The sequence below is a fragment of the Mesoplodon bidens genome (assembly GCF_964165515.1).
Source record: "Mesoplodon bidens genome assembly, contig: HAP1_SCAFFOLD_129, whole genome shotgun sequence".
NCBI classification, from domain to species: domain Eukaryota; kingdom Metazoa; phylum Chordata; class Mammalia; order Artiodactyla; family Ziphiidae; genus Mesoplodon; species Mesoplodon bidens.
The window spans coordinates 391321-418219 of NW_027671294.1; the positions used below are offsets into that span (position 1 = coordinate 391321).

General features: G+C 36.3%; 1 protein-coding gene and 1 pseudogene across 2 annotated transcripts in view; one reads left to right on the top strand and one right to left on the bottom strand.

Moving 5' to 3' along the window:
• Positions 1-26899, bottom strand: part of LOC308611597 (ankyrin repeat domain-containing protein 26-like) — a 159969-nt pseudogene that overhangs the window by 52354 nt on the left and 80716 nt on the right. Inside the window, exons 26-32 of the transcript in view lie at positions 26262-26290; positions 26097-26169; positions 8153-8214; positions 5225-5318; positions 3085-3183; positions 2439-2467; positions 2274-2346 (exon numbers count right to left, since the gene is read on the bottom strand). The product of the transcript in view is annotated as an ankyrin repeat domain-containing protein 26-like (transcript). The remainder of the gene's footprint in view (positions 1-2273; positions 2347-2438; positions 2468-3084; positions 3184-5224; positions 5319-8152; positions 8215-26096; positions 26170-26261; positions 26291-26899) is intronic.
• On the top strand, positions 9147-17791 carry LOC308611592 (ATP-dependent zinc metalloprotease YME1L1-like; the record flags this gene model as incomplete). The annotated part of the gene is made up of 8 exons (XM_081260315.1): positions 9147-9199; positions 11730-11842; positions 12702-12857; positions 13855-14006; positions 15014-15140; positions 15233-15306; positions 15952-16038; positions 17513-17791. 8 exons carry the CDS (start codon positions 9147-9149, stop codon positions 17654-17656), a joined length of 906 nt encoding a protein of 301 aa, XP_081116441.1. The 3' UTR covers positions 17657-17791.

Here is a 26899-nt window from a genome sequence, read left to right on the forward strand (position 1 = left end):
GAACACTCCCTAACACCATACACAAAAATAAACTCAAAATGGATTAGAGACCTAAATGTAAGACTGGACACTATAAATCTCCTAGAGGAAAACATAGGAAGAACACTCTTTGACATTAATCACAGCAAGATCTTTTTTGATCCACCTCCTAGAGTAATGTAAATAAAAACAAAAATAAACAAATGGGACCTAGTGAAACTTCAAAGCTTTTGCACAGGAAAGGAAACCATAAACAAGATAAAAAGACAACCCTCAGAATGGGAGAAAATATTTGCAAACAAATCAACGGACAAAGGATTAATCTCCAAAACATATAAACAGCTCATGCAGCTCAATATTAAAAAAACAAACAACCCAATCCAAAAATGGGCAGAAGACCTAGATAGACAGTTCTCCAAAGAAGACATACAGATGGCCAAGAAGCACATGAAAAGCTGTTCAACATCACTAATTATTAGAGAAATACAAATCAAAACTAGAATGAGGTATCACCTCACACCAGTTAGAATGGGCTTCATCAGAAAATGTAGAAACAACAAATGCTGGAGAGGGTATGGAGAAAAGAGAACCCTCTTGCACTGTTGGTGGGAATGTAACTGATACAGCCACTATGCAGAACAGTATGGAGGTTCCTTAAAAAACTAAAAATAGAACTACCATATGATCCAGCAATCCCACTACTGGGCATATACCCAGAGAAAACCATAATTCAAAAAGACACATGCACCCCAATGTTCACTGCAGCACTATTTACCGTAGGCAGGTCATGGACGCAACCTAAATGCCCATCGACAGACGAATGGATAAAGAAGATGGGGTACATATATACAATGGAATATTACTCAGCCATAAAAAAGGAATGAAATTGGGTCATTTGTTGAGACGTGGATGGATCCAGAGACTGTCATACAGAGAGAAGTAAGTCAGAAAGAGAAAAACAAATATCGTATATTAACGCATATATGTGGAACCTAGAAAAATGGTACAGATGAACTGGTTTGCAGGGCAGAAATGGAGGCACAGTTGTAGAAAACAAACGTATGGACACCAAGGGGGGAAAACCGCAGGGCGTTGGGGATGGTGGTGGGATTAATTGGGAGACTGGGAATGACATGTATACACTGATGTGTATAAAATTGATGACTAATAAGAACCTGCTGTATACATTAAAAAAGAGACAAATCAAAGAAAAAAGCAAGAAATGTAAAAGTGAAAGTTTAAAGCCTGTTTCATCACAAGCGTCCCTTTATCATTTCACATCCATGAGCTCTGTAAATGGTTTAAAACAGTGGTTCTCAAGTGTCACCTGAGCATCCCTGGAGTCCCAAGACTCAACCGTTCAAGGGGTCCAAGAGGTCAAAACTATTTTCACAATAACAGTAAACGTTATTTCCATTCTCATTCTGTTTTAAGTGTACAGAGCAGTTTTCCAGAGACAAGATATGTGATAACGTCATACTTCTAATGGCTAATAGAATGTATGATTGTGTGTGCTTGTATTTTAAATTTTTCAGTTTTATTTTCCAATACAGTAAACATCAGTAGATACAACCTACTTAAACAAAAGTTCCTTGGAATTCTCAATAATTTTTAAAAGTATAAAAGGATCCTATATCTGCATCATAAAAAATAACAAACAAATAAATAAAAGGATCTTAAAGCCCAAAACTTTCAGAATTACTGTTTTAAAAGATTGTGTCTATCAAATCGTCATTAAGGTATGATTACTTTCCCCCACTTTTAATAATCAAAGACCACACACACGCACACACACACACACACACACACACACACACAGAGTCTGCTAATCGAAACATCTGGTTGGCTTAAGCTCATCCGTGTAACACCACTAAAATGAAATAATTAAATTTGAAATACAATTGACATGTTAGCAAGTGAAGCTTTACTCTAGGTTAAGGTCAGAATTCAAATAAGCATTTTATAAAACTGGAAAAATCTTAGAATCTAATAATTAACCTCTGAGAATCCCTAAGAAGTACAGAGATTCCAAACTGAGAACTTTAGGGTATTGAAACGTACATAGAAACATCTGAGTTAAAGCTTACATTTTAAAAATATCTTTTTCTTATGCTTGTAAATATCTTTTTTTCAAAACATGGATACCAACAATAACATGTGCCTTATTTATGTCAAATCCTTCAATTAAACTTGCAAAAACAAAAGAAAAAAGAATTAGGAATATGAAGGCTGTGAGTGTTTCAAATATTTTAGTGTACCTCTTTCCAGAGTGAAATTTGCACTGCAAAATTTACCTGATCTGGCTGTTTGTAAATCCTTCATTCCTACTGCTTTATTAGGAACAGAATCTTTCACTCCAACTGCAGGCTGAATGGGTTTTGAAACAAGTTGATTAATAAATAATGTACATTTGATACAATCTGTAGTTAATAATTGAAGACAAAAGTATAAGTTTTTACCTTCAAGTGAGGATATTTTTCAGGAGAATCTAAAAGGCAAAAGGGACATAGAATCAATTACACGTAACTATGAAAGCCAACTATATATTCATGCAGTTAGTACTGAGCAGAATCCTCATGCTTGGCCTTGGCAGTGAATACTTTAGGTTTTGGTGTTTTGTTTCTTGGGGGAAGTTAGGACTGCAACAAGACAGACATATGAATCCACTATAGATACTGAAGAAAAAATAGGAGTACAGCTTTAACAAAACATGCAGTTAAGATTTCAAAAGTAAGATTATGTTCCAAAAGCCTTTATAAAATAGAAAAATGCACATGTACCAATGTGAACATGCTGATTGATGAGGAGAAAAGTGATCTTTAATCAGAGCAACAAATCATGACCCCGAGAAGGTAAATGTGAAAGCTGATGGTAAAATGCAACAGCACATCTTGAATGCAATACAGCAGCATCATTTACACCATTATACTACAAGTATTTATCATGTTCTTCAATTTGTCCTGTAATATAGGAAGTGCACAGTTGGGATGACAGTTCAGTTGAATGTATAATTCATTTCTCATCAGAGAAAGTGTTATGAACTGATCAGCTTGGATATACACTTGTAGAATTATAGTTCATAAAAATATTCATGTTTTTCCATACCCATGTGGGCTACTGGTATGCCTACATTTCTTGGATCCTCTAGTTTAGTCATCTTAAAGTTTCTCGATCCACTCATGCAAGAAGGTATATAAGGCACATCTAAGAAATAACGTATTATAAGTTTTCAACATCGAAGTACGATTATCAAAAAGGAAAAAGTAAATTTTACTGCCACAGAATTATTAGATATTAAAAATCTTTCATATTTCAAAATCAGTGTAGTATTTACTGAAAATAACAATTTTAGCATTTAGGGAATGAACCCTATTAATTTCTTTTGTTTCCAAAATTAGTTTGGTTCAGTATATCATGCTAATGTTTAAAAGGATTTTTGTGAAACAATTATCAGCAAAAAATTAGCTATCTTAGGGACTCCCCTGGTGGTCCAGTGGTGAAGACCCCATGCTTCTACTGCAGGGGGCACGGGTTCAATCCCTGGTCGGGGAAATTAAGATCCCACATGCCAAGCCAAGCAGCCAAAAAAAACCCCACAAACCTATCTTAAAAAAAAAAAAAAAAAAACAGCCAGTGCTTCCATATTCAAATTAATCTCATTTGAATAACACATACCAACACAACATATATCTTTGATGCCTGATAGTTACAAGGAGGAGCTGGGGTTTACCTCAATTCTAGCACCCACTCCTGCTTCCAGTATTCTCTGGAGCAGCAATGACCTAACCTTGTTTCAGTGTAAATACACTGAAGTCATCTAACGAGAGTTCTCTCAAGTTTCCTCATCACCTCCACAATCACCTCCCTAACACCCTTCTTTCCCCCCTCTTTCCTTTCACTATATTCTTTCCTCTTCAAAGGTAGTCTCTGGATCTGTGGTCTTAATTCTCCCCCTTTGACATTCTTTTTATGGATCATCCCCACCACTTCTTTTTTCCTCTTTGCTTAGCAGTGGCACCTTACCTCTATAAGTTCTACTTCAACGCTTTGCTACCCTCTGGCTATAAACACACTCAGAAAGAAAAACAAAATAATGCTTTTCCTTGATCCTGTTCTGTCTTGAACTATCCAGTGGCTCCTCTTCCAGATTTCTCTCAATGCAAGCCTACACCCTTGCTACTCTGAGAGCTTGTCAGAAATGCACAATCCCAGACCTGCTGCTCAGCATGTGCACTTTTCACAAGGTCCCCAGGGGACTAATGAAAATTTGAGAAACTCTGATCTATCAGTCTGCTTCTACATTCCCACAGTAAGAGTGGGAAAGCTTTGCTGTTCGTCTCTGACAAGTTTCGGTGCTGGAAGCTCACTTCAAATTTGTCTCACGTTTCAAATACTCTTCGCTTCCCTTTTCTAAAGACCTATTTTACTTTGCCCCCGTCCTCCACAGACCCCTGCTTCCTTTTCCTTCATTTACTCCCTGTAACCTCTGCCTCTCTCATTCTTTAGTCCTTCTTTCCTCTTCCTCATTTCCCGACTTTCCTTAGGTTGTAGAGTACCTTGAAACGGAACTAATAATTTAGCTCCTGAAAGGGGACTCTCAATTTAATCTGTGGCTGACACCAGATAAGATACACAGCTTCCTTCCTTTTCTCGTCTTTTTCCTCACTATGCATTTGACAGGTGATTTTCTTTTTTTTTTTTTTTGCATCAACAGTGTTATGTTTTTTAATAGTTTTCAGAATATAAGCTGCATAGCTTTTTAGAATAAAAAATGATATAACTTCAGGTACATGCTTTAGGACACTTGGTTCAACAACAAGCAAACTGTGTCTTTGAGGACCACCTCAAAAGGGTGGCACACTTCACAGTGTAACTTGGTAACAGACATGGAGATAGATGATTCTATCATGGCATGTTGTCTACAAAAGAACATCTGGACACTCAGAGCTTAAATAGAACACAGCACACAGTTAAGTATTCAAGCACTGCTTTTTGGCCAAATAAAAACTGCCTAAAAACTGCTGATGGATTTTTGACAAGAAAAAAAGATGTAGCTGCTTAGTTCTTCTGATACAGCACTTCTTTTCCAGAATGAGACAGGCTCAGTTCAACTTGAAATCAGTGTGAGGAATGATTCTTCCTCTTAACCGACAGGTGATTTTCTTTGGCTATTAGAATATATCAGAATTCCCATTTTAAATCAACATGCTGTCAAATGACTTTTTCATAAAAATATAGTTCTTACCTTCTACTTGTCCATTTAATATATTTTTTCCTCTTTGACCTGCAGCTCCAGATAAATGATCAACATACTTCTCTGGAAGTCTCTCAGAGATACTCTGTTAAAATTGATATTAATAATGAGTTGCATAAAGCTTTCCTAATCCCCTGCTAATAGCTGAAAATACCCTACTTTTTAAAAATTTCCTACTTTACAAGCAATTAGATTTAAAAATAAGAGAAGCATGCATTGAAAACCCAAACATTTAAATAGAAAACTTCATATACACTCTCTAGATCAAGTCTATCTTTTATCCTCATTTGGCTACTGACTCTGTAAACTGAGCATGGAAAGCCAGAGGAATTATTTTCACAGACAAAAAATGTGCCTGACTTACAGGCACATTTCAGCAAAGAATTAACTTCAAAACACCTAACTCTACTTTGCATTCCTTGTCAAACGAAGAGAGTATTTTTTTAAAATATGTGTTTAAATAAATGCTTTAATAAGTACACTTGCTATAAATTTAAAATATTTCTAAAGACAGAAATTTTTTAGTATTAAAATAATATACTTGGCATGAAAAGAAACCATGAAGTATTTCATGTTGAGCATAAACAGAACACTGTAGAAGCTGCTTCATTTAGGTAAACAAGGGCTTATAAGAATCTGTTATTTGATAAAATTTTTATTGATAGGAAAAATAGTTGAATAAAATAGCGAAGTAGTAAGAAAAACTTTTATGTTTAAATAATAGGAGAAAATTTAAATATAGTTATGCAACTCTTCAAAAAAGTACAGCAAGCTTTAATAAGGGAAGAATAAGAACATTTATTTATTAATCATCTAAATGTGCCAAGCTTTTCTTATGCACATTTTATTTTCTACATACAACAACAATGATAAAAGTGATTGTAAGGACAGTTACCCCACTTCCTGTTTCCTGGTCCTTCCAAGATGCGAGAGTGTAATGATGGGATCCGCTGCTCTCTTTGTCCAGAATGTCCCTCCCCTGGACCCTGACGTGACTGGCTCCTTCCCATCCTCCCCTTGGTAGCTTTTCTCACATGCAGATCTTTTCTGACTACCTAAATTCCACTCCCACTCCCATCCCCATCCTAACTACAAACTCTCTCAATGTTGTCTAACGTAACATTCTCCATTTTCTTTGTCTCTCACTGTTGTGGCCTCTCCCGTTGAGGAGCACAGGCTCTGGACGCGCAGGCTTAGCGGCCATGGCTCACGAGCCCAGCCGGTCTGCGGTACGTGGGATCTTCCCGGACCGGGGAACGAACCTGTATCCCCTGCATCGGCAGGTGGACTCTCAACCACTGCGCCACCAGGGAAGCTCTCTCCATTTTCTTTACATGAAGGACTTAACAGTGACTTATAAAGGATTCCTGTTTGGTTTTATGTTCCCACCACTACAGCCTTACCCCTCAATTGGTACAGTCAGTGTCTAACTGCCCAGTATATAGTTGGTATTCAATAACAGGAATTTATTTAAGATCAAAACATTTAAAATGTTGAGAGGACCTCAAGTACCAAAGCACTTGATACATATAGGAGATCTCCGATAACAGTCTATAGAAACTTAACATACCCCAAGCTAGAAATCCACATGCCCGTTCTAATTTTCCTATTCTTAACACTACTGTCATTTTATTGTCCTTCAGGTTTTAAAAAAGTGCCCCAGCATTTAGTGAGTCACTCATTGCCACTGTGATCATTTTTGTCTTACATTTCTATAGCACCCTTTACAGTTTACAAGGTGTGTTCACAGCTGTTACCACATCTGTTCCCTACACCTACCTGAGAAGTGGGTACCAGTACCATTTTTACGAAGGACGTCACTGACGCTCAACCAGGGTAGACAAGTTTTTCCGAGATCCCACAGCTAGTGACAGAACCAGGATGCTACCATGTCTTTTGACTTTAAACACAGTGCTGTATCACTGCAGCAGCTGCCTATGTCTAACAGATCAGGCCCTTCTTATCTCTTTCCATAGCTGTCACCTTACAACAGCTCATCATTACTTTATATTTACGTTACTTCAAGTATGGCTGCCATAAAGGTACTCAACGCACACTAGTTTATCCAAACTGGTGTGTACTTATTAAAACATCGCTAAACCAAACTGTTGTTATTATAACGCCACGTACTTATTATTCCCCATTCTTTTGCTTCTCTTGAAACGTTCCTTGCAGATCTATTTGAAAATCCAAATGTACTAATACTTTCAAGTCTCAGGCACTATCTTTTTCAGGTCTAAGTGGTAAAAAACTACATTTCAACCTGTTTCTCTCTGAACCTCACTAGGAGTTTTACACATCCATATGTACCAAAGAAACATACATTTGCTTGGGAGACTGGGACTGACAGATACACCCTACTATATATAAAATAGATCAATAATAAGGACCTCCTGTATAGCACAGAGAACTCTACTGAATACTCTGTAATGGCCTATATGGGGAAGGAATCGAAAAAAGAGTGGATATATGTATAACTGATTCACTTTGCTGTATATCTGAAACTAACACAACACTGTAAATCAACTATACTCCAACAAAAATTTTTTAAAAAAAGAAAAGAAAAAAGAAACATACATTTGGCCATAGGCTGACCTGGAATAATGCTTCAGTTTTTAGATAAATTTAACTTCAGAACCCAAACTGATTCCTTATGACTTCTAAGCCTTGGTTTTTGCTCTGTGCTACACTGGTTTCATTAGGTGAATCTTGCAAATTAACAAAAGTGCACTATGTGGTAGTTATTATACTTAGCACACAATTATTTAATTAATTACAGGTTAAAAATGTAAGGAAAAACTTTTGATGGGCAAATGCAAAGGTGAGAAAGTAAAGTCAAAGCACCCCCCCTTTTATGTTTTAACATCATTCAGTGCTTATATTTTAAAATAAAAAAAAAATAATAATAGAAGACAGTACCTCAGAATCCCAAGGTGATTCTATACCTTCCTCTTCTCCTAATCCTAATGCTGACATCATATCTGTAAAATGCAGCCACAGATACATTAATGAGAACATTTACTACTATGAATTTTAAATACATATATGTCTATCTCCATCCACAAATATTTAAATAAAATAAAGTAGCAGAAAAGAATTTCAGAGGGTTGAGGCATTTTCAGGAAGAAAAAGTTGGTAGTAGTTGGGATACTTCTGAAGAAACGGAGCAAAAGAAATATACTTAAAAAGAAATGGAAAAAAAAAAAAGGGCTTCACTGGTGGTGCAGTGGTTGAGGGTCCGCCTGCCGATGCAGGGGATACGGATTCGTGCCCTGGTACGGGAAGATCCCACATGCCGCAGAGCGGCTGGGCCCGTGAGCCATGGCCGCTGAGCCTGCGCATCCTGAGCCTGTGCTCCGCAACGGGAGAGGCCATAACAGTGAGAGGCCTGCGTACCGCAAAAAAAAAAAAAAAAGTCAAATTGTTATGATCTGTTTGCTCCTGTGGAGCACGTTCAATATCAGTATCATTTTCTTTATCTCCAATTTCTGGATTTGTTGCTCCTTCCTATAAAAACAAAACAAAACAAACACCTCATTCCAGAAAACATCATATTCATTCATTTGGTCATTCAATCAATCAGTAAGACCACAAACATTTACTGGATCTGTCAAATCATAGGCACTATCCTGGGAGAAAAGCTGGAAATATAAATAGAAGACCGATTCTGCTCTGTATTCCAGGAGAAGTAGAGCTACATGAAAACAAGTAAGAACAGCAAAGTATCATTCAAAAGCTCTACAACTGATGTGACCAGAGTACAGGAAGGGCACACAGGAAAGAGGAGTCAGCTGTATCTGGGTAGCTCAGGAAATGCTGCAAAGACAGGTCTGTGTCTTAAAAGACACACACAGTGTAGAGCGGGGATGTGAAGGGGATTCTAGAAAAGGCAGCCTGAGCAAAAGGACGAGGCATGAAAAAACATAACAAGCCACGTGGAAAACTAGAACACAGTTACCGGGAATGGTATGGAGAGACAAAACTGGAGGATCAGAGCCAAATCAAAAAAAGCAAGTGTCCTCCTAGAACATGAACTTTCTCCTTCATGTGATGGGGATCCACTACATAAGTAGAGGTGTTACATCTTCACAAATATATTTTACAAAGGTCACTCGGGCAGCAGCGTAAAGATGAACATCAGGGGAGCAAAACTAGAAAAGAGCATTTCAAAATTATAAGTGAGAAAGTAATAGGAAATGAAAAATGCTAAGCAGGTAGAAAATACTGAACTTGATGAGCAACAGGATGTGGTGATTTCAGGGAGGGATGGAGTCCAGGATTTTTCCTGCTTTGGTATTTCAGTGATGTTATCTACTAGGATGGGGAAGACAGATGACAGAGTAGCTTACAAAGAGTCAGGAAAGAGGAAAGCATCAGGGACAATGTCTTCAGTTTGGGGCATAACAAATTTGAGGCACCCAGGGGACTTAGAAGAAAGATTTGGATAAATGCATTTGGATTAGTAATAGATAAACTTATTCAGGAAAAGCATATGATGTTAAGATAAATATCTGTAAAATATACTAACCTGGTATAATTAAATGATGCAAACCTATGCAGAGTTCTGAACTTTTGAAAATATAAACAAGACTGGGGAAGAAAACTATGAGATTCAATTTTTCGATTATATATTGCAACATTTGTTTAAGGATATAAAATATACTCTTTCACGAATATGTGCAAATATTCATTTCCTGGATATTATAGCAATAAGCATTTTTAAGTTTAATGAAAAGATTTAATTGTAAAACAGCAACCCAAGAGACTACAAGAACACTCCTTTTCAAAAATTAATCTGAAAAGACAAGTTTTAAATTGTAGAAGAGAATGTTTATGTGATTATGGAATTATAAGGCATTTTTAAGTACTACTATGATGTACGAAAGAAATATAAGACCCTATTTTGAGTGTTGCTGTAGATCAAAAAATTGTTTCTTAAAGTCATATAAGACATTCTGGAAGTCTAGGAGCAAATAATTTGAATTGGTAAACTTGAAAAAATGTTTTTCAAAAATTAGTCGGGGACTCAAGCTTCTTGTGTCAGGTCATCTCTTCCTAACTAGAAAAATTATTATGAAGGTGTGTAACCACAGATGACCTGGTGATTTATTATTAACACTTTTATTGAAGTGCACTGGCATTTTAAGAAAACAATTAGAGATGCCTTATCATTTTGGGCATTAAAAAGATCAATCCCTTTTCTTTGCTGTTAGTAAGATTAACGATAAACAGTTTTGCATAGAACATTTCTACATGTGTGCTGTTTTAATTTTCAATGAAAAGGTCCTTTTTTTTTTTATAATAGTTTTAAGCCCAACGAAGGAGTTATCATCATAGGAGCCACAAACTTCCCAGAGGCATTAGATAAGTAAGTATTAAAATTTTTGTGATATATTCTAGAATAGTGATGAACTTTAAAAATGTTGTGCTAAGTGAAGGAAACCCATCACAAAACATCACATATTATATGATTGCTTTTATATGAAATGTCTAGAATAAGCAGATCCATAGCAACAGAAAGGAGTTTAGTGGTTGCCAGAGGTTAGGGAAAATGGGGAATAACTGCCAGTAGATTTGGGGTTCCTTTCAGCTGGAGAAGAGAGGGAGGGGGTAAAAATTCTCTAAAATTAGATTGTGGTGATGGTTGGGCAACTCTGAGTATATTAAAAACCACTGGGTTACACTACCAAACGTAAAATAGATAGCTAGTGGGAAGCAGCGGCACAGCACAGGGAGATCAGCTCGGTGCTTTGTGACCACCTAGAGGGGTGGGATAGGGAGGGTGGCAGGGAGGGAGATGCAAGAGGGAGGGGATATGGGGACATATGTATATGTATAACTGATTCACTTTGTTATACAGCAGAAAATAACACAACATTGTAAAGCAAATTATACTCCAACAATGATGTTAAAAAAAAACAACACTGGGTTTTCGACTTCAAATTCTATGATATGAAAATTGTATCTCAGTAAAGCTGCTAAAAGAATCTTCTCACAACTTAAACATCACAAAGCTTTTGGGTGGGGGGTAGAGAGGATTTTTAGAATAAAATTTACTATAGTTTAAGATTTTTATTGGTTTTATTATATAGAAGTTATTCATACTTTCATCTGATCTAATAGTTGGTTCTTGCCTAAGACTCTGGTTTAACATTTTGTACTTAATAGCAGTAAGATGGATGTGTAGCTCTCATAATAGATTGCTGTAGAATTATTTGTTCCTTGACTGGCTGACTTGCATGTCTTTGTCTCTGAAGGGTTGTATGCTATCTAGATGCACACATTTATCTATATGAACCTTTGTTCTGCCTTCTGGTTATTGAAACTGTTCTTTGAGCCACGTTTTATAAGGAACTAATCTGAATATTCATGTTCAAAATAAATATTGGTTGCCATTGTCTTTCCATCTTCTCTTTAGGATGTCAGTCCTGTTTAACTTGACCTTCAGCACAGTCAGCTTATTAATTTATATTTTCTTTTTGTATTCTCCCTTTAGCACCTTAATACGTCCTGGTCATTTTGACATGCAGGTTACAGTTCCCAGGCCAGATGTAAAAGGTCGAACAGAAATCTTGAAGTGGTATCTCAATAAAATAAAGTTTGATCAGTGTAAGTCTTAATTCGACGATACAGACATTATCTCCATAAAATGGTAATATATCAATCCACCCTGTTTGTGGTCCTTACTCAGGATGTCTTAAAAGACAAATTCCTTTAAATGTCTATTTTTCTCTCCTCTTGTTTGTCCATAAAGACCATTTCTCAATTAATGTGTGTCCAGAGATTCTGTCATTTTGAATCCCGATTCTAAAGAAAGTTTTCTTTTGAGTACTTAGATAATACTTGATGAAATCTATGTATAAATGTTTCTTTAGATGGATGTAAAATATAAAATCATATAAAAAGAACCTGTATATTATGAGCATAGTACCTCATGATATAGTCACTTTGGGGCCAAAAGAGGGGAAGCAGACTATAAAACAAAACACATGGAAATATTATGGAACTACCTGAGTAATAAAAGCAGCTATTAAAGCTGCAGTATTTTCAAAGATACCTGAATCAATTCTTAAAACCAAATATGTTTCCGATAATAAGGGGGGCTTTTATGTCCAAAGTTATTTCAAGATGAAATTCTGAAAACAAAATGTCTATGAATGTGCTTTTTCAGTTTGTGGTTAGGCCATAATTAAAGGTTTGTAAATCGTTATCCGGCAACTCTACCTTTCTCTGTTTATCACAAAGTTATTTAAATATAAGAACTTTTGTGATTTGTCCCAATGACAATTTTAATGGTGTGTTTACTAGCAGTTTTGGCTTTTTCCCCTTAGAATTTAGTGAAGTAAGCTTTTGTAAAATTACAGCTCATGATGGCTATCTTCTTTTTTCATTTGCAATGTGAGTTCTTTATGAAGAGCTTTTTATTAGCTCTTCTGAAATTTTAATATTGTGTCCTGTCTGCATATAGCTGTTGATCCAGAAATCATAGCTCGAGGTACTGTTGGCTTTTCTGGAGCAGAGTTGGAGAATCTTGTGAACCAAGCTGCTTTAAAGGCAGCTGTTGATGGAAAAGAAGTGGTAACCATGAAGGAACTAGAGTTCTCCAAAGATAAAATCCTAATGGGTAGGTTTTCTTTTTTCTTTTTTTCCCTATCTTATACTGTTCATTATGTTAGAGAAAAAATTCTTTTTTTAAAAAATTGCCACTTGATAATTTTTGGTTTGGTGGTAATTCACTCTTTTTTTTTTAAAAAAATTATTTATTTATTTATTGGCTGCATTGGGTCTTCGTTGCTGCATGCGGGCTTTCTCTAGTTGTGGCGAGCGGGGGCTACTCTTCATTGCGGTGCATGGGCTTCTCATTGTGGTGGCTTCTCGTGGAACATGGGCTCTAGGTGCGTGGGCTTCAGTAGTTGTGGCTTATGGGCTCTAGAACTCAGGCTCAGTAGCTGTGGCGCATGGGCTTAGTTGCTCTGCGGCATGTGGAGTCTTCTTGGACCAGAGCTCGAACCCGTGTCCCCTGCATTGGCAGGCGGATTCTTAACCACTGTGCCACCGGGGAAGTCCGAGAAAAAACTCTTAATTTTGAGAGAAAGTTTATAAAAAAGAAAGGTATAGAAACATGCAAATATATACTCTAACAGAGCAACACAGTTTGGCCTGTTACAGAACAAATATATTATAACTTATGTTACACTCTTTGGGGGGCATGAGTGCCCATGTCTTTCCTCTTGTCTGATATTGCTGATAAAAGAATAGTTAATTTTACTGTTTTTCAGAATTTAATTTTTACTTTAAATCTTGAATTGCCTTCAAAACAGGTTAGTTATGATATTCCTGTTAAATTAGAAGTTTATTTTCTAGAAATAGAATACAGCTTTTCCTTTTGATATAAGGATTAAGATGATAGTTTTTACAGTTTGGTTTTCAGTTGACAAATTATGGTTTACATGTGTTGTAGAGTGGAATCTACTCATTTTTTAAACTTTCAAACTTTTAAAATATTTATTAATGATATTAAATCATATGACTCTAAGAATGACTTTGAGACAAAGGAGCTTCATTCATTTAAATATACCTTCTTAATGGAGTATTTTACTTAAGCAAATTTTTATTCTTAGGGCCTGAGCGTAGAAGTGTGGAAATTGATAACAAAAACAAAACAATCACAGCGTATCATGAATCTGGTCACGCTATTATTGCATATTACACTAAAGATGCTATGCCTATCAACAAAGCTACAATCATGCCACGAGGGCCAACACTTGGACATGTATCTTTAGTTTTTCTTTTCTTTCAAACAGTGCTCCCCAGGAGCTTATGTAGGAAATTGCTGATGAAAACATTTCAAAAGAAAATTCAGCTACTTCCTAGGTGTGTTGATACTTTCTTCTTTAACTTCCTCAACTGTCTTGAAATCAGACATACTTGTGAAATTTACCTGCTAATAAAGGATATCCTTAATATTTCAGATAATATATTTACATTATGAAATGTAATTCAGGAATGACAGCAAAATATAATTCTTAAATATGTAGTTGCTCTTTTCCCCTCGAAAGAAATTATGTATCATAGTGACTGGTTCAATAGTTTTTCTAAGTTTTTTCTCATTGAGTACAAGTTTCATTTTCATATCTTTCTAATCATAGACGTTTATTTTTATTTATTTATGTTTTAAATTTTATTTTTGGCTGCGTTGGGTCTTCTTTGCTGCACGCGGGCTTTCTCTAGTGGAAGCGAGAGGGGGCTGCTCTTCATTGCGGTGCGTGGGCTTCTCATTGTGGTGGCTTCTCTTGTTGCAGAGCACAGGCTCTAGGTGTGCGGGCCTCAGTAGTTGTGATACATGGGCTCAGTGGTTGTGGCTTGTAGGCTCTAGAGCACGGGCCCAGTAGTTGTGGCGCACAGGCTGAGTTGCTCCGCGGCATGTGGGATCTTCCCAGACCAGGGCTCGAACCGTGCCCCCTGCATTGGCAGGCAGATTCTTAACCACTGCACCACCAGGGACGTCCCTATAGACGTTTTAAACATTTTTGTGCAACGAGGGACAAACAGTTGTATTGCAGCATTAACTACTTACTATTTATAAACTGCACTTTTGCTTTCCTCATTTTATACATAGCTGGTTTGGTAATCAATCACCATGACCATCTCTATTAAATGCCGCTGAGCTTTCAGCATCATGGTATTAAGTAAGGTCATGAGAGACAAATGATAATTCAGGTTATTAATGTAAGTGTTTCAAAACTGTGTCTGAATTTTTTCTGTTTTTCAATTGTCTAGGTGTACCTGTTGCCTGAAAATGATCGACGGAACGAAACTAGAGCTCAGCTTCTTGCTCAGATGGACGTCAGTATGGGAGGAAGAGTGGCAGAGGAACTTATATTTGGAGCTGATCTTATTACAACAGGTTGGCTGTAAAGAATAGCTTTGGTTCAAATTGTGTTTGTTGGTTTAAAGATTTTTTTTAACTTGAGTTTTATGTATATTTCAAAATTTTAGGTGCTTCCAGTGATTTTGATAATGCAACCCAAATAGCAAAGCAGATGGTCACCAAATTTGGAATGAGTGAAAAGGTAATGGCTAATTTTAATCCTTCCTCATGTATCAAATTTTGATGTGCCAAGTGTCTCTTTGTGAGAGAGGATTCTCATTATAAATTGATAGATTTTCCCCTGTCTCATTCCAAATGGATTTAACAAAGCTGACTCTAAACTAAATGTCATTTTCTGAGAAATGTAACACACTCTTTCCATTCCAGCTGCTCAAACAGTAAGAGTTATTACTTCATGAATTAACCAAATGATAATATAAATTCTTTAGCTTTTTTATTCATATGACATCGAAGACCTACTTGTTGAGCTTGCTTACTTTGCCCTTTCCACATACTCCACGTTCCAACGTTATCACTGTGGCTCCATAAAGCAATTCCAGTACTCTGTGAATTGTGGATTTCTGGACTAGAATAGCTGCTAAGGTTTTCTAAGAAGGTACTCAGAACGATACTTAGGATTTAAAATTTTCTCTCTTGTTCACACTTTTTAGTATTATACTTTCAGAAGAATAATGAAGTTTTTTTGCCCTCAAGGGCATTTTTATATTGTATTTTTTCCTTGCCCCCATGATATGTATTTTCTTATGTATAGGATAGTACTTCCTCTGTTACATACATTAGTGTTGGAGGTTTTTCTGTTGGATTTCTTTCTTTTCATTGATTTTAGCTTGGAGTTATGACCTACAGTGATACAGGGAAACTGAGTCCAGAAACTCAATCTGTTATTGAACAGGAAACCAGAATCCTTCTGACGGTAATGATCTTTTTTTAAATGTTTATTTATCTATTTAGTCAAAATGTGCCTAAATATTTGGGTGCTTTCAAAAAAACTAAAGTTCCTCTGTTCTATAAAGTTAATAGGTGCACCGCTGCTGCCGTGATTAAATATGTCATAGACTGGATCTTTGACATAGACTGGAACCCCTGATCATAGACTGGATCTTTATTTTATTCTGGCCATAGGCTAAGAACAATTTATATATATATATATATATATATATATATATATATATACACACACACACACACATATATGTATATATATATATTTTAAAATAAATATATTTATTTTATTTTTGGCTGCATTGGGTCTTTGTTGCTGCATGTGGGCTTTCTCTAGTTGCAGCGAGCAGGGGCTGCTCTTCATTGCGGTGGCTTCTCTTGTTGCTGAGCATGGGCTCTAGGGCACGGGCTTCAGTGGCTGTGGTGCGGGGCTTCAGTGGTTGTGGCGCGCGGGCTTAGTTGCTTCGCGGCATGTGGGATCTTCCCGGACCAGGGCTTGAACCCGTGTCCCCTGCATTGGCAGGCGGATTCTTAACCACTGTGCCACTACGGAAGCCCAGAACAATTTACATTGTGATTTAAATATTCAGTTCTTCTTTAGCTGATATATTTCTAATATTTTATGTATTTTCTTTAATTTGATTATTTTACTTGGACATGGTTATGTTCAAAATGTCTAGTAATTGTATTGTGTTTATATGACCTGTGCTTCTTGGTGTTGGTAAATTCACTTTTACATTTTCCACCCAATTTTATAAGGACAAAAATATAATTCGCTAGTAAAATATTGGCATAAACATTGTACAGGCGAATATGACACTGCCAAAAATGAACTGTTATTACTGCCGTTATTCATAAGCTGATAAACTTAATTCAGACTCACCTTTGGAAAGAGAGTTGAAGGATTTAAATGAAAAGTTCAAGGTGGGTTGCAAAAAAAATAATCAAATGTATGGAAGTCAGGGATCACCTCTAATGATACTGTGTTACAGTATTGAGAGGTGAGTGTGTTACCAAGTAAAAGAATGGAAATTATATCTTTTCTGGCCATTCTAGATTGAGTAAATTGGTGAAATCTCAAGAGGCAAAAGGAGCAAACTCCCTTTCCTTTTAGCACGTATACTGAAAAGAGAAATAGATTTCTGTGTTCACAGACCTTATTTAGAAAGCAGATGAGTACAGTGTATACTTTTATTTCTTAAGTAGCTTTTTGTTTAAGTAGTCCTCAGTTATCTCTATGATAGACTTTGAGGTTAAAAATGTAACATTTGAAAGTATGAAAGAGTTATCTTTAGGGAACCAAGGTTTTAAATGCATTTATCTTTCATAACTAGAAGTCAATAGATTTTATAGTTTTTTTAGGGTGCATAAAGGCTTTTTATCTCATTTAGGGTTTTTGCTTCTCCTAAGGTTTCTGCCTCTTACATATCTGCTTTGTATTTCAGGATTCGTATGAGCGAACAAAACATATCTTGAAGACTCATGCAAAAGAGCACAAGAATCTAGCAGAAGCTTTACTGAACTATGAGACTTTGGATGTCAAAGAGATTCAGATTGTTCTTGAGGGGAAGAAATTGGATGTGAGATGATAGCTCTTGATGCATTGTTGGTTTTATTGCAAGACCATAAGTAGCACTGCAGTAGTCGTATTTTGCAACACTTTTCTCCCATTCTTGGTATCACTCAAGGGTGTGAAACACTTTGTCAGTCTTTTGTCACATTTATCTAACTTTGATTATTCTCATGATGGACACCTACTGCAAACAGCAATTTATTAAAGAAAATAAAGAACTATCAGGATTGAAAACAGCTTGTTTGAGAAATGTCAATCAGTTATTAAGTTGAAAATAAGTAATGATTTTATGGTTGGTTACAGTGCTAGATGTGAATAGAAATTGTGCCTTTCGCTCTTGGGAAGTATTTTTACTTAGGAAAATAAAATTCTTGAAGGACTGTCTTTATTTCTAGATAGTACCACTTATCTTTGATAAAGAAATGATGCTATTTGGCTATTGGTAAATCATATTTCTACATACATCAGTGGAAACTTCATTAAGATGCACTTAATTATGATCTAGATTGACCATATATAAAGTGTTTTTTTAAAAATCTAAGAGTAGAGAATTGTGAACCTACAGATACAATCGGAATTTAAATGATTATTATAAGCTTTTTAAAATGTAGCTTGCATTTTCATGGTCTTTTTTTTTTAACATTACTATCACTCTGAAAATGAAGTTTATTTCAGAGCAGCAGTATTTTGTTAAATAAACAAGTAACACACCTCAAATTATGAATAACTGTGTAATTATGCTTTGCGTTAAAACCAAAATAAAACCAAAAACCCAGTCCCATTCAGAGTGAACTTTTGAATTATGCTGTGTTAGAAATGGAAAGTTGTGTTTATTTTTCAGTCAGATTTTGTGAATATGAATGTGTTGTTACAGAATTTACAGATGACTTTATTTAACTCAGTAGAAAAATTATTTTAGAGCACATTGTAGTGGTTTTACAACCATACTATATTCTTGAAGTGATTTTATTAAAATTACCTACAGTTTTCTAGTAACTTTTAAGCTGTATATGGTCTTCGTTGAGGTTGGTAGAGGGAGCTTGCTACATGATATTCTTGCCCTTTATTTGGGTAATTTAAAATTTTGATGTACTTTCAAACTTAGAGAAACATTACCAGAATAATACAAGGAATTCTCATATACCCTTGATTCAGATATACGTTATTTTCATTTGCCCTTTTTTATTGCCCCTGCTTCCTTTCTCCCTTCCTCCTCTCTTCCCTCCCTCCCTCCTTCCCTCCCCTTCTCTCTGTGTTTATATATATATGAGTATACATGTCTTTGCGTGGACACGTTTTCATTTGTCTTGGTAGACTTCTAGAAATTGCTGTGTGATGTGGTGAGTTTCTGTTTAACTTTTTAAGAACCTGATGAACTGTTTTGAAAGTAACTATATAATTTAATGTTCCAACTACCAGTGTATGAAGGTTCCCGTTTCTCCATATCTTGTACAGTGTTTCTTATAGTCCTGTCCTTTTGACAAAGCCAATCTAGTGGGTATGAAGTAGAATCTCGTGGATTTAATTTACATTTCCCTAGGACTAGTGATTTTGAACATCCTCTGCTAGGCTTTTGGTCATTTGTATATCGTCTTTGGAGAAATGTCTGTTGAAATCCTCCCTCCCCTCTTTGGGTTGTTGTCTTCTGTGTTGTAAGAGATCATATATTCTAAAGACAAGTCCTTTATCATATGGATCTTGTTTTTTTTGTTTGTTTGTTTGTTTTTTTGTTTGGCGGTACGCGGGCCTCTCGCTGTTGTGGCCTCTCCCATTGCGGAGCACAGGCTCCGGACGTGCAGGCTCAGTGACCATGGCTCACGGGCCCAGATGGCCGCGGCATGTGGGATCTTCCCGGACCGGGGCACGAACCCATGTCCCCTGCATCGGCAGGCGGACTCTCAACCACTGCACCACCAGGGAAGCCCAATCTTGTGTTTTTTTTTTTTTTAATCCAGTGTGAAAATCTCTGTTGTTTGAGTAGGGTGTTTGGTTCATTCATATTTAATATTTATGTAGTGGCTTTTACATCTGCCATTTGCTATTTGTTTTCTGTTTTTCTCGTATCTAAAGAGATCCCTGTGTTCCTCTTCTTCTTTTTTGGCTGCACAGCATGGCTTGTGGGATCTTAGTTCCCCAACAGGAATTGAACCCGGGCCCTTGGCAGTGAGAGCACGGAGTTCTAACCACTGGACTAACAGGAAATTCCCTGTTCCTCCTATTGTGAGTTATGTCTTAGCAGTTGCTCTAGGGATGACAGTACGCATTTATCACTCTTAATCACAGGCTCCTTCAAAATAATACAAGTTTAATTCTGTCAAAATGTAGTAAACTTGTTGCTTTCTTACCTACTTCTTGGCCCTAAATAGCAGAAAGAAGAGGAGAGGTGACCTAGAGAACCTCAGTCTCTCCACTGGGAATTGGAATAGCCTCTAATTTTAGCCACAGAAGGTTTTCCTCAACTGTATATGTTGGGATTTTGCAAAAATCCTGTTCTGATGAACCTCCAGATGAGATTGGTGGGAGGAGTGAGTGGTGTGGCTCTTACTCCTTAGCTGCCCAGAATGATTGTCATCTCTGAAGTGGTTATAAGGAAGTCGTGTCCATATCCCCCTCCCCGACCCCCCACCACCCCTGTACCTCCTCCTTTTAGTTTAGTGTATATTAGCAGGTTGGGCTAGAGGAATCAGCTGCTATGCGGTTGATTTCTTTTTAACCCTTTCCCTTATTTGCCTTTTACTCCTCCCCTCAATCTAAAAGCTCTGTTTAATGCAACTGGAAATCTTTATCCTCCTCCCTCTCCCTTCCTTTATATATTGAGGCTTTGGGGTAGGAGAAAAGTGCACAACCCACCACCCCCCTTCCCCTCTGCATTAAAATTCCTTATTTACCCCTTTTCCCCTTCACATTTCATCCCACTCCTTTTCTGGCAAAAAGGAGCCTTTTCCTCTCTGTGACCCTAAGAGCATACTGCACAAGGGAAATCGCCCCCATCCAGATGTGGCTCCACTCTTCATTTCTCTTGTCTTCTGCTGCTCTTTTCCTGGTGCTCTTTTTGTCGGTGGGGTGTGGGTAATAGAACAGCCATGGGCTTTTGGGGACTTAAAGTTAAAGCTGTTTGTTTTTTCCTTTTCATTTATAAAAACACTAAACGTTCAATTTCAGAGAACCAAAAATCCCACCTTCCCACAGAACACTACTAAGGGGCATGTCTTCTGCTCCATACCTTTTCTGTTTTTCTTTCTCTCTTGTTAATGCTTTTAAAAACAAATGAGTTTTTTTTTATATAAATAAAGTTTTTAAAGTGTGAAAAAGAAACAAACACAAAAGAATTAAGAAAATGGTCATAGAAACATACATATTGATAATTACCTTAAACATGAATGGATTAAATGCTCCAACCAAAAGACACAGGCTTGCTGAATGGATACAAACACAAGACCCATATATATGCTGTCTACAAGAGCCCCACTTCAGACCTACAGACACATACTGACTGAAAGTGAGGGGATGGAAAAAGATATTCCATGCAAATGGAAATCAAAAGAAAGCTGGAGTAGCAATACTTATATCAGATAAAATAGTCTTTAAAATAAAGGATGTTACAAAAGACAAGGAAGGACACTATATAATGATCAAGGGATCAATCCAAGAAGAATATATAACAATTATAAATATATATGCACCCAACATAGGACCACCTCAATATATAAGGCAACGGCTAACAGCTGTAAAAGAGGAAATCAACAGTAACACAATAATAGTGGGGGACTTTAACACCTCACTTGCACCAATGGACAGATCATCCAAAATGTAAATAAATAAGGAAACAGAAGCTTGAAATGACGCAATAGGCCAGGTAGATTTAATTGATATTCATAGGACATTCCATCCAAAAACAGCAGATTACACTTTCTTCTCAAGTGCGCACAGAACATTCTCCAGGATAAATCACATCTTGGGTCACAAACCAAGCCTCAGTAAATTTAAGAAAATTGAAATCATATCAAGCATCTTTTCTGACCACAACACTATGAGATTAGAAATGAATTACAGTGGAAAAACATAAAATACACAAACACATGGAGGCTAAACAGTAAATTACTAAATAACCAAGAGATCACTGAAGAAATCCAAGAGGAAATCAAAAAAATACCTAGAGACAAATGACAATGAAAACACAACAATCCAAAACCTATGGGATGCAGCAAAAGCAGTCTTAAGAGGGAAGTTTATAGCTATACAAGCCTACCTCAAGAAACAAGAAAAATCTCAAATAAATAATCTAACTTTATACCTAAAGGAACTAGAGAAAGAAGAACAAACAAAACCCAAAGTTAGCAGAAGGAAAGAAAACATAAAGATCAGAGCAGAAATAAATGAAATAGACACAAAGAAAACAATAGCAAAGATCAATAAAACTAAAAGCTGGTTCTTTGAGAAGATAAACAAAATTGATAAACCATTAGCCAGACTCATCAAGAAAAAGAGGGAGAGGACTCAAATCAATAAAATTAGAAATGAAAAAGGAGAAGTTACAACAGACACCGCAGAAAGACAAAGCATCTTAAGAGACTACTACAAGCAACTCTATGCCAATAAAATGGACAACCTGGAAGAAATGGACAAATTCTTAGAAAGGTATAACCTTCCAAGACTGAACCAGGAGAAACAGAAAATATGAACAGACCAATCACAAGTAATGAAATTGAAGCTGTGATTAAAAATCTTCCAACAAACAAAAGTCCAGGAGCGGACGGCTTCACAGGTGAATTTTATCAAACATTTAGAGGAGAGCTAACACCCATCCTTCTCAAACTCTTCCAAAGAATTGCAGAGGAAGGAGCACTCCCAAACTCATTTTACGAGGCGGCCACCATCACCCTGATACCAAAACCAGACAAAGATACGGCAAAAAAAGAAAATTACAGACCAATATCACTGATGAATATAGATGCAAAAATCCTCAACAAAATACTAGCAAACAGAATCCAACAATGCATTAAAAGGATCATACACCATGATCAACTGGGATTTATCCCAGGGATGCAAGGATTCTTCAATATACACAAATCAATCAATGTGATACACCATATTAACAAATTGAAGAATAAAAACCATATGATCATCTCAATAGATGCAGAAAAAGCTTTCAACAAAATTCAACACCAATTTATGATAAAAACTCTCCAGAAAGTGGGCATAGAGGGAACGTACCTCAACATAATAAAGGTCATATATTACAAACCCACAGCAAACATCATTCTCAATGGTGAAAAACTGAAAGCATTTCCTCTAAGATCAGGAACAAGACACGAATGTCCACTCTCACCACTATTATTCAACATAGTTTTGGAAGTCCTAGCCTCAGCAATCAGAGAAGAAAAAGAAATAAAAGGAATATAAATTGCAAAAGAAGAAGTAAAACTGTCACTGTTTGCAGATGACATGATACCATACATAGAGAATCCTAAAGATGCCACCAGAAAACTACTAGAGCTAATCAAAGAATTTGGTAAAGGTGCAGGATACAAAATTAATGCACCGAAATCTCTTGCATTCCTATACACTAATGATGAAAAATATGAAAGAGAAATTAAGGAAACACTCTCATTTACCACTGCAACAAAAAGAATAAAATACCTAGGAATAAACCTACCTAGGGAGACAAAAGATCTGTATGCAGAAAAGTATAAGACACTGATGAAAGAAATTAAAGATGATACCAACAGATGGAGAGATACACCATGTTCTTGGATTGGAAGAATCAATATTGTGAAAATGACTATACTTACCCAAAGCAATCTACAGATTCAATGCAATCCCTATCAAATTACCAATGGCATTTTTTACGGAACTAGAACAAAAAGTCGTAAAATTTGTATGGAGACAAAAAAGACCCCGAATACCCAAAGCAGTCTTGAGGGAAAAAAACGCAGCTGGAGGAATCAGACTCCCTGACGTCAGGCTATATTACAAAGCTACAGTAATCAAGACAATATGGTACTGGCACAAAAACAGAAACATAGATCAATGGAACAAGATAGAAAGCCCAGAGGTAAACCCACACACCTACGGTCAACTAATCTATGACAAAGGAGGCAAGGATATACAATGGAGAAAAGACAGTCTCTTCAATAAGTGGTGCTGGGAAAACTGGACAGATACATGGAAAGAATGATATTAGAACACTCCCTAACACCATACACAAAAATAAACTCAAAATGGATTAGAGACCTAAATGTAAGACTGGACACTATAAATCTCCTAGAGGAAAACATAGGAAGAACACTCTTTGACATTAATCACAGCAAGATCTTTTTTGATCCACCTCCTAGAGTAATGTAAATAAAAACAAAAATAAACAAATGGGACCTAGTGAAACTTCAAAGCTTTTGCACAGGAAAGGAAACCATAAACAAGATAAAAAGACAACCCTCAGAATGGGAGAAAATATTTGCAAACAAATCAACGGACAAAGGATTAATCTCCAAAACATATAAACAGCTCATGCAGCTCAATATTAAAAAAACAAACAACCCAATCCAAAAATGGGCAGAAGACCTAGATAGACAGTTCTCCAAAGAAGACATACAGATGGCCAAGAAGCACATGAAAAGCTGTTCAACATCACTAATTATTAGAGAAATACAAATCAAAACTAGAATGAGGTATCACCTCACACCAGTTAGAATGGGCTTCATCAGAAAATGTAGAAACAACAAATGCTGGAGAGGGTATGGAGAAAAGAGAACCCTCTTGCACTGTTGGTGGGAATGTAACTGATACAGCCACTATGCAGAACAGTATGGAGGTTCCTTAAAAAACTAAAAATAGAACTACCATATGATCCAGCAATCCCACTACTGGGCATATACCCAGAGAAAACCATAATTCAAAAAGACACATGCACCCCAATGTTCACTGCAGCACTATTTACCGTAGGCAGGTCATGGACGCAACCTAAATGCCCATCGACAGACGAATGGATAAAGAAGATGGGGTACATATATACAATGGAATATTACTCAGCCATAAAAAAGGAATGAAATTGGGTCATTTGTTGAGACGTGGATGGATCCAGAGACTGTCATACAGAGGGAAGTAAGTCAGAAAGAGAAAAACAAATATCGTATATTAACGCATATATGTGGAACCTAGAAAAATGGTACAGATGAACTGGTTTGCAGGGCAGAAATGGAGGCACAGTTGTAGAAAACAAACGTATGGACACCAAGGGGGGAAAACCGCAGGGCGTTGGGGATGGTGGTGGGATTAATTGGGAGACTGGGAATGACATGTATACACTGATGTGTATAAAATTGATGACTAATAAGAACCTGCTGTATACATTAAAAAAGAGACAAATCAAAGAAAAAAGCAAGAAATGTAAAAGTGAAAGTTTAAAGCCTGTTTCATCACAAGCGTCCCTTTATCATTTCACATCCATGAGCTCTGTAAATGGTTTAAAACAGTGGTTCTCAAGTGTCACCTGAGCATCCCTGGAGTCCCAAGACTCAACCGTTCAAGGGGTCCAAGAGGTCAAAACTATTTTCACAATAACAGTAAACGTTATTTCCATTCTCATTCTGTTTTAAGTGTACAGAGCAGTTTTCCAGAGACAAGATATGTGATAACGTCATACTTCTAATGGCTAATAGAATGTATGATTGTGTGTGCTTGTATTTTAAATTTTTCAGTTTTATTTTCCAATACAGTAAACATCAGTAGATACAACCTACTTAAACAAAAGTTCCTTGGAATTCTCAATAATTTTTAAAAGTATAAAAGGATCCTATATCTGCATCATAAAAAATAACAAACAAATAAATAAAAGGATCTTAAAGCCCAAAACTTTCAGAATTACTGTTTTAAAAGATTGTGTCTATCAAATCGTCATTAAGGTATGATTACTTTCCCCCACTTTTAATAATCAAAGACCACACACACGCACACACACACACACACACACACACACACACAGAGTCTGCTAATCGAAACATCTGGTTGGCTTAAGCTCATCCGTGTAACACCACTAAAATGAAATAATTAAATTTGAAATACAATTGACATGTTAGCAAGTGAAGCTTTACTCTAGGTTAAGGTCAGAATTCAAATAAGCATTTTATAAAACTGGAAAAATCTTAGAATCTAATAATTAACCTCTGAGAATCCCTAAGAAGTACAGAGATTCCAAACTGAGAACTTTAGGGTATTGAAACGTACATAGAAACATCTGAGTTAAAGCTTACATTTTAAAAATATCTTTTTCTTATGCTTGTAAATATCTTTTTTTCAAAACATGGATACCAACAATAACATGTGCCTTATTTATGTCAAATCCTTCAATTAAACTTGCAAAAACAAAAGAAAAAAGAATTAGGAATATGAAGGCTGTGAGTGTTTCAAATATTTTAGTGTACCTCTTTCCAGAGTGAAATTTGCACTGCAAAATTTACCTGATCTGGCTGTTTGTAAATCCTTCATTCCTACTGCTTTATTAGGAACAGAATCTTTCACTCCAACTGCAGGCTGAATGGGTTTTGAAACAAGTTGATTAATAAATAATGTACATTTGATACAATCTGTAGTTAATAATTGAAGACAAAAGTATAAGTTTTTACCTTCAAGTGAGGATATTTTTCAGGAGAATCTAAAAGGCAAAAGGGACATAGAATCAATTACACGTAACTATGAAAGCCAACTATATATTCATGCAGTTAGTACTGAGCAGAATCCTCATGCTTGGCCTTGGCAGTGAATACTTTAGGTTTTGGTGTTTTGTTTCTTGGGGGAAGTTAGGACTGCAACAAGACAGACATATGAATCCACTATAGATACTGAAGAAAAAATAGGAGTACAGCTTTAACAAAACATGCAGTTAAGATTTCAAAAGTAAGATTATGTTCCAAAAGCCTTTATAAAATAGAAAAATGCACATGTACCAATGTGAACATGCTGATTGATGAGGAGAAAAGTGATCTTTAATCAGAGCAACAAATCATGACCCCGAGAAGGTAAATGTGAAAGCTGATGGTAAAATGCAACAGCACATCTTGAATGCAATACAGCAGCATCATTTACACCATTATACTACAAGTATTTATCATGTTCTTCAATTTGTCCTGTAATATAGGAAGTGCACAGTTGGGATGACAGTTCAGTTGAATGTATAATTCATTTCTCATCAGAGAAAGTGTTATGAACTGATCAGCTTGGATATACACTTGTAGAATTATAGTTCATAAAAATATTCATGTTT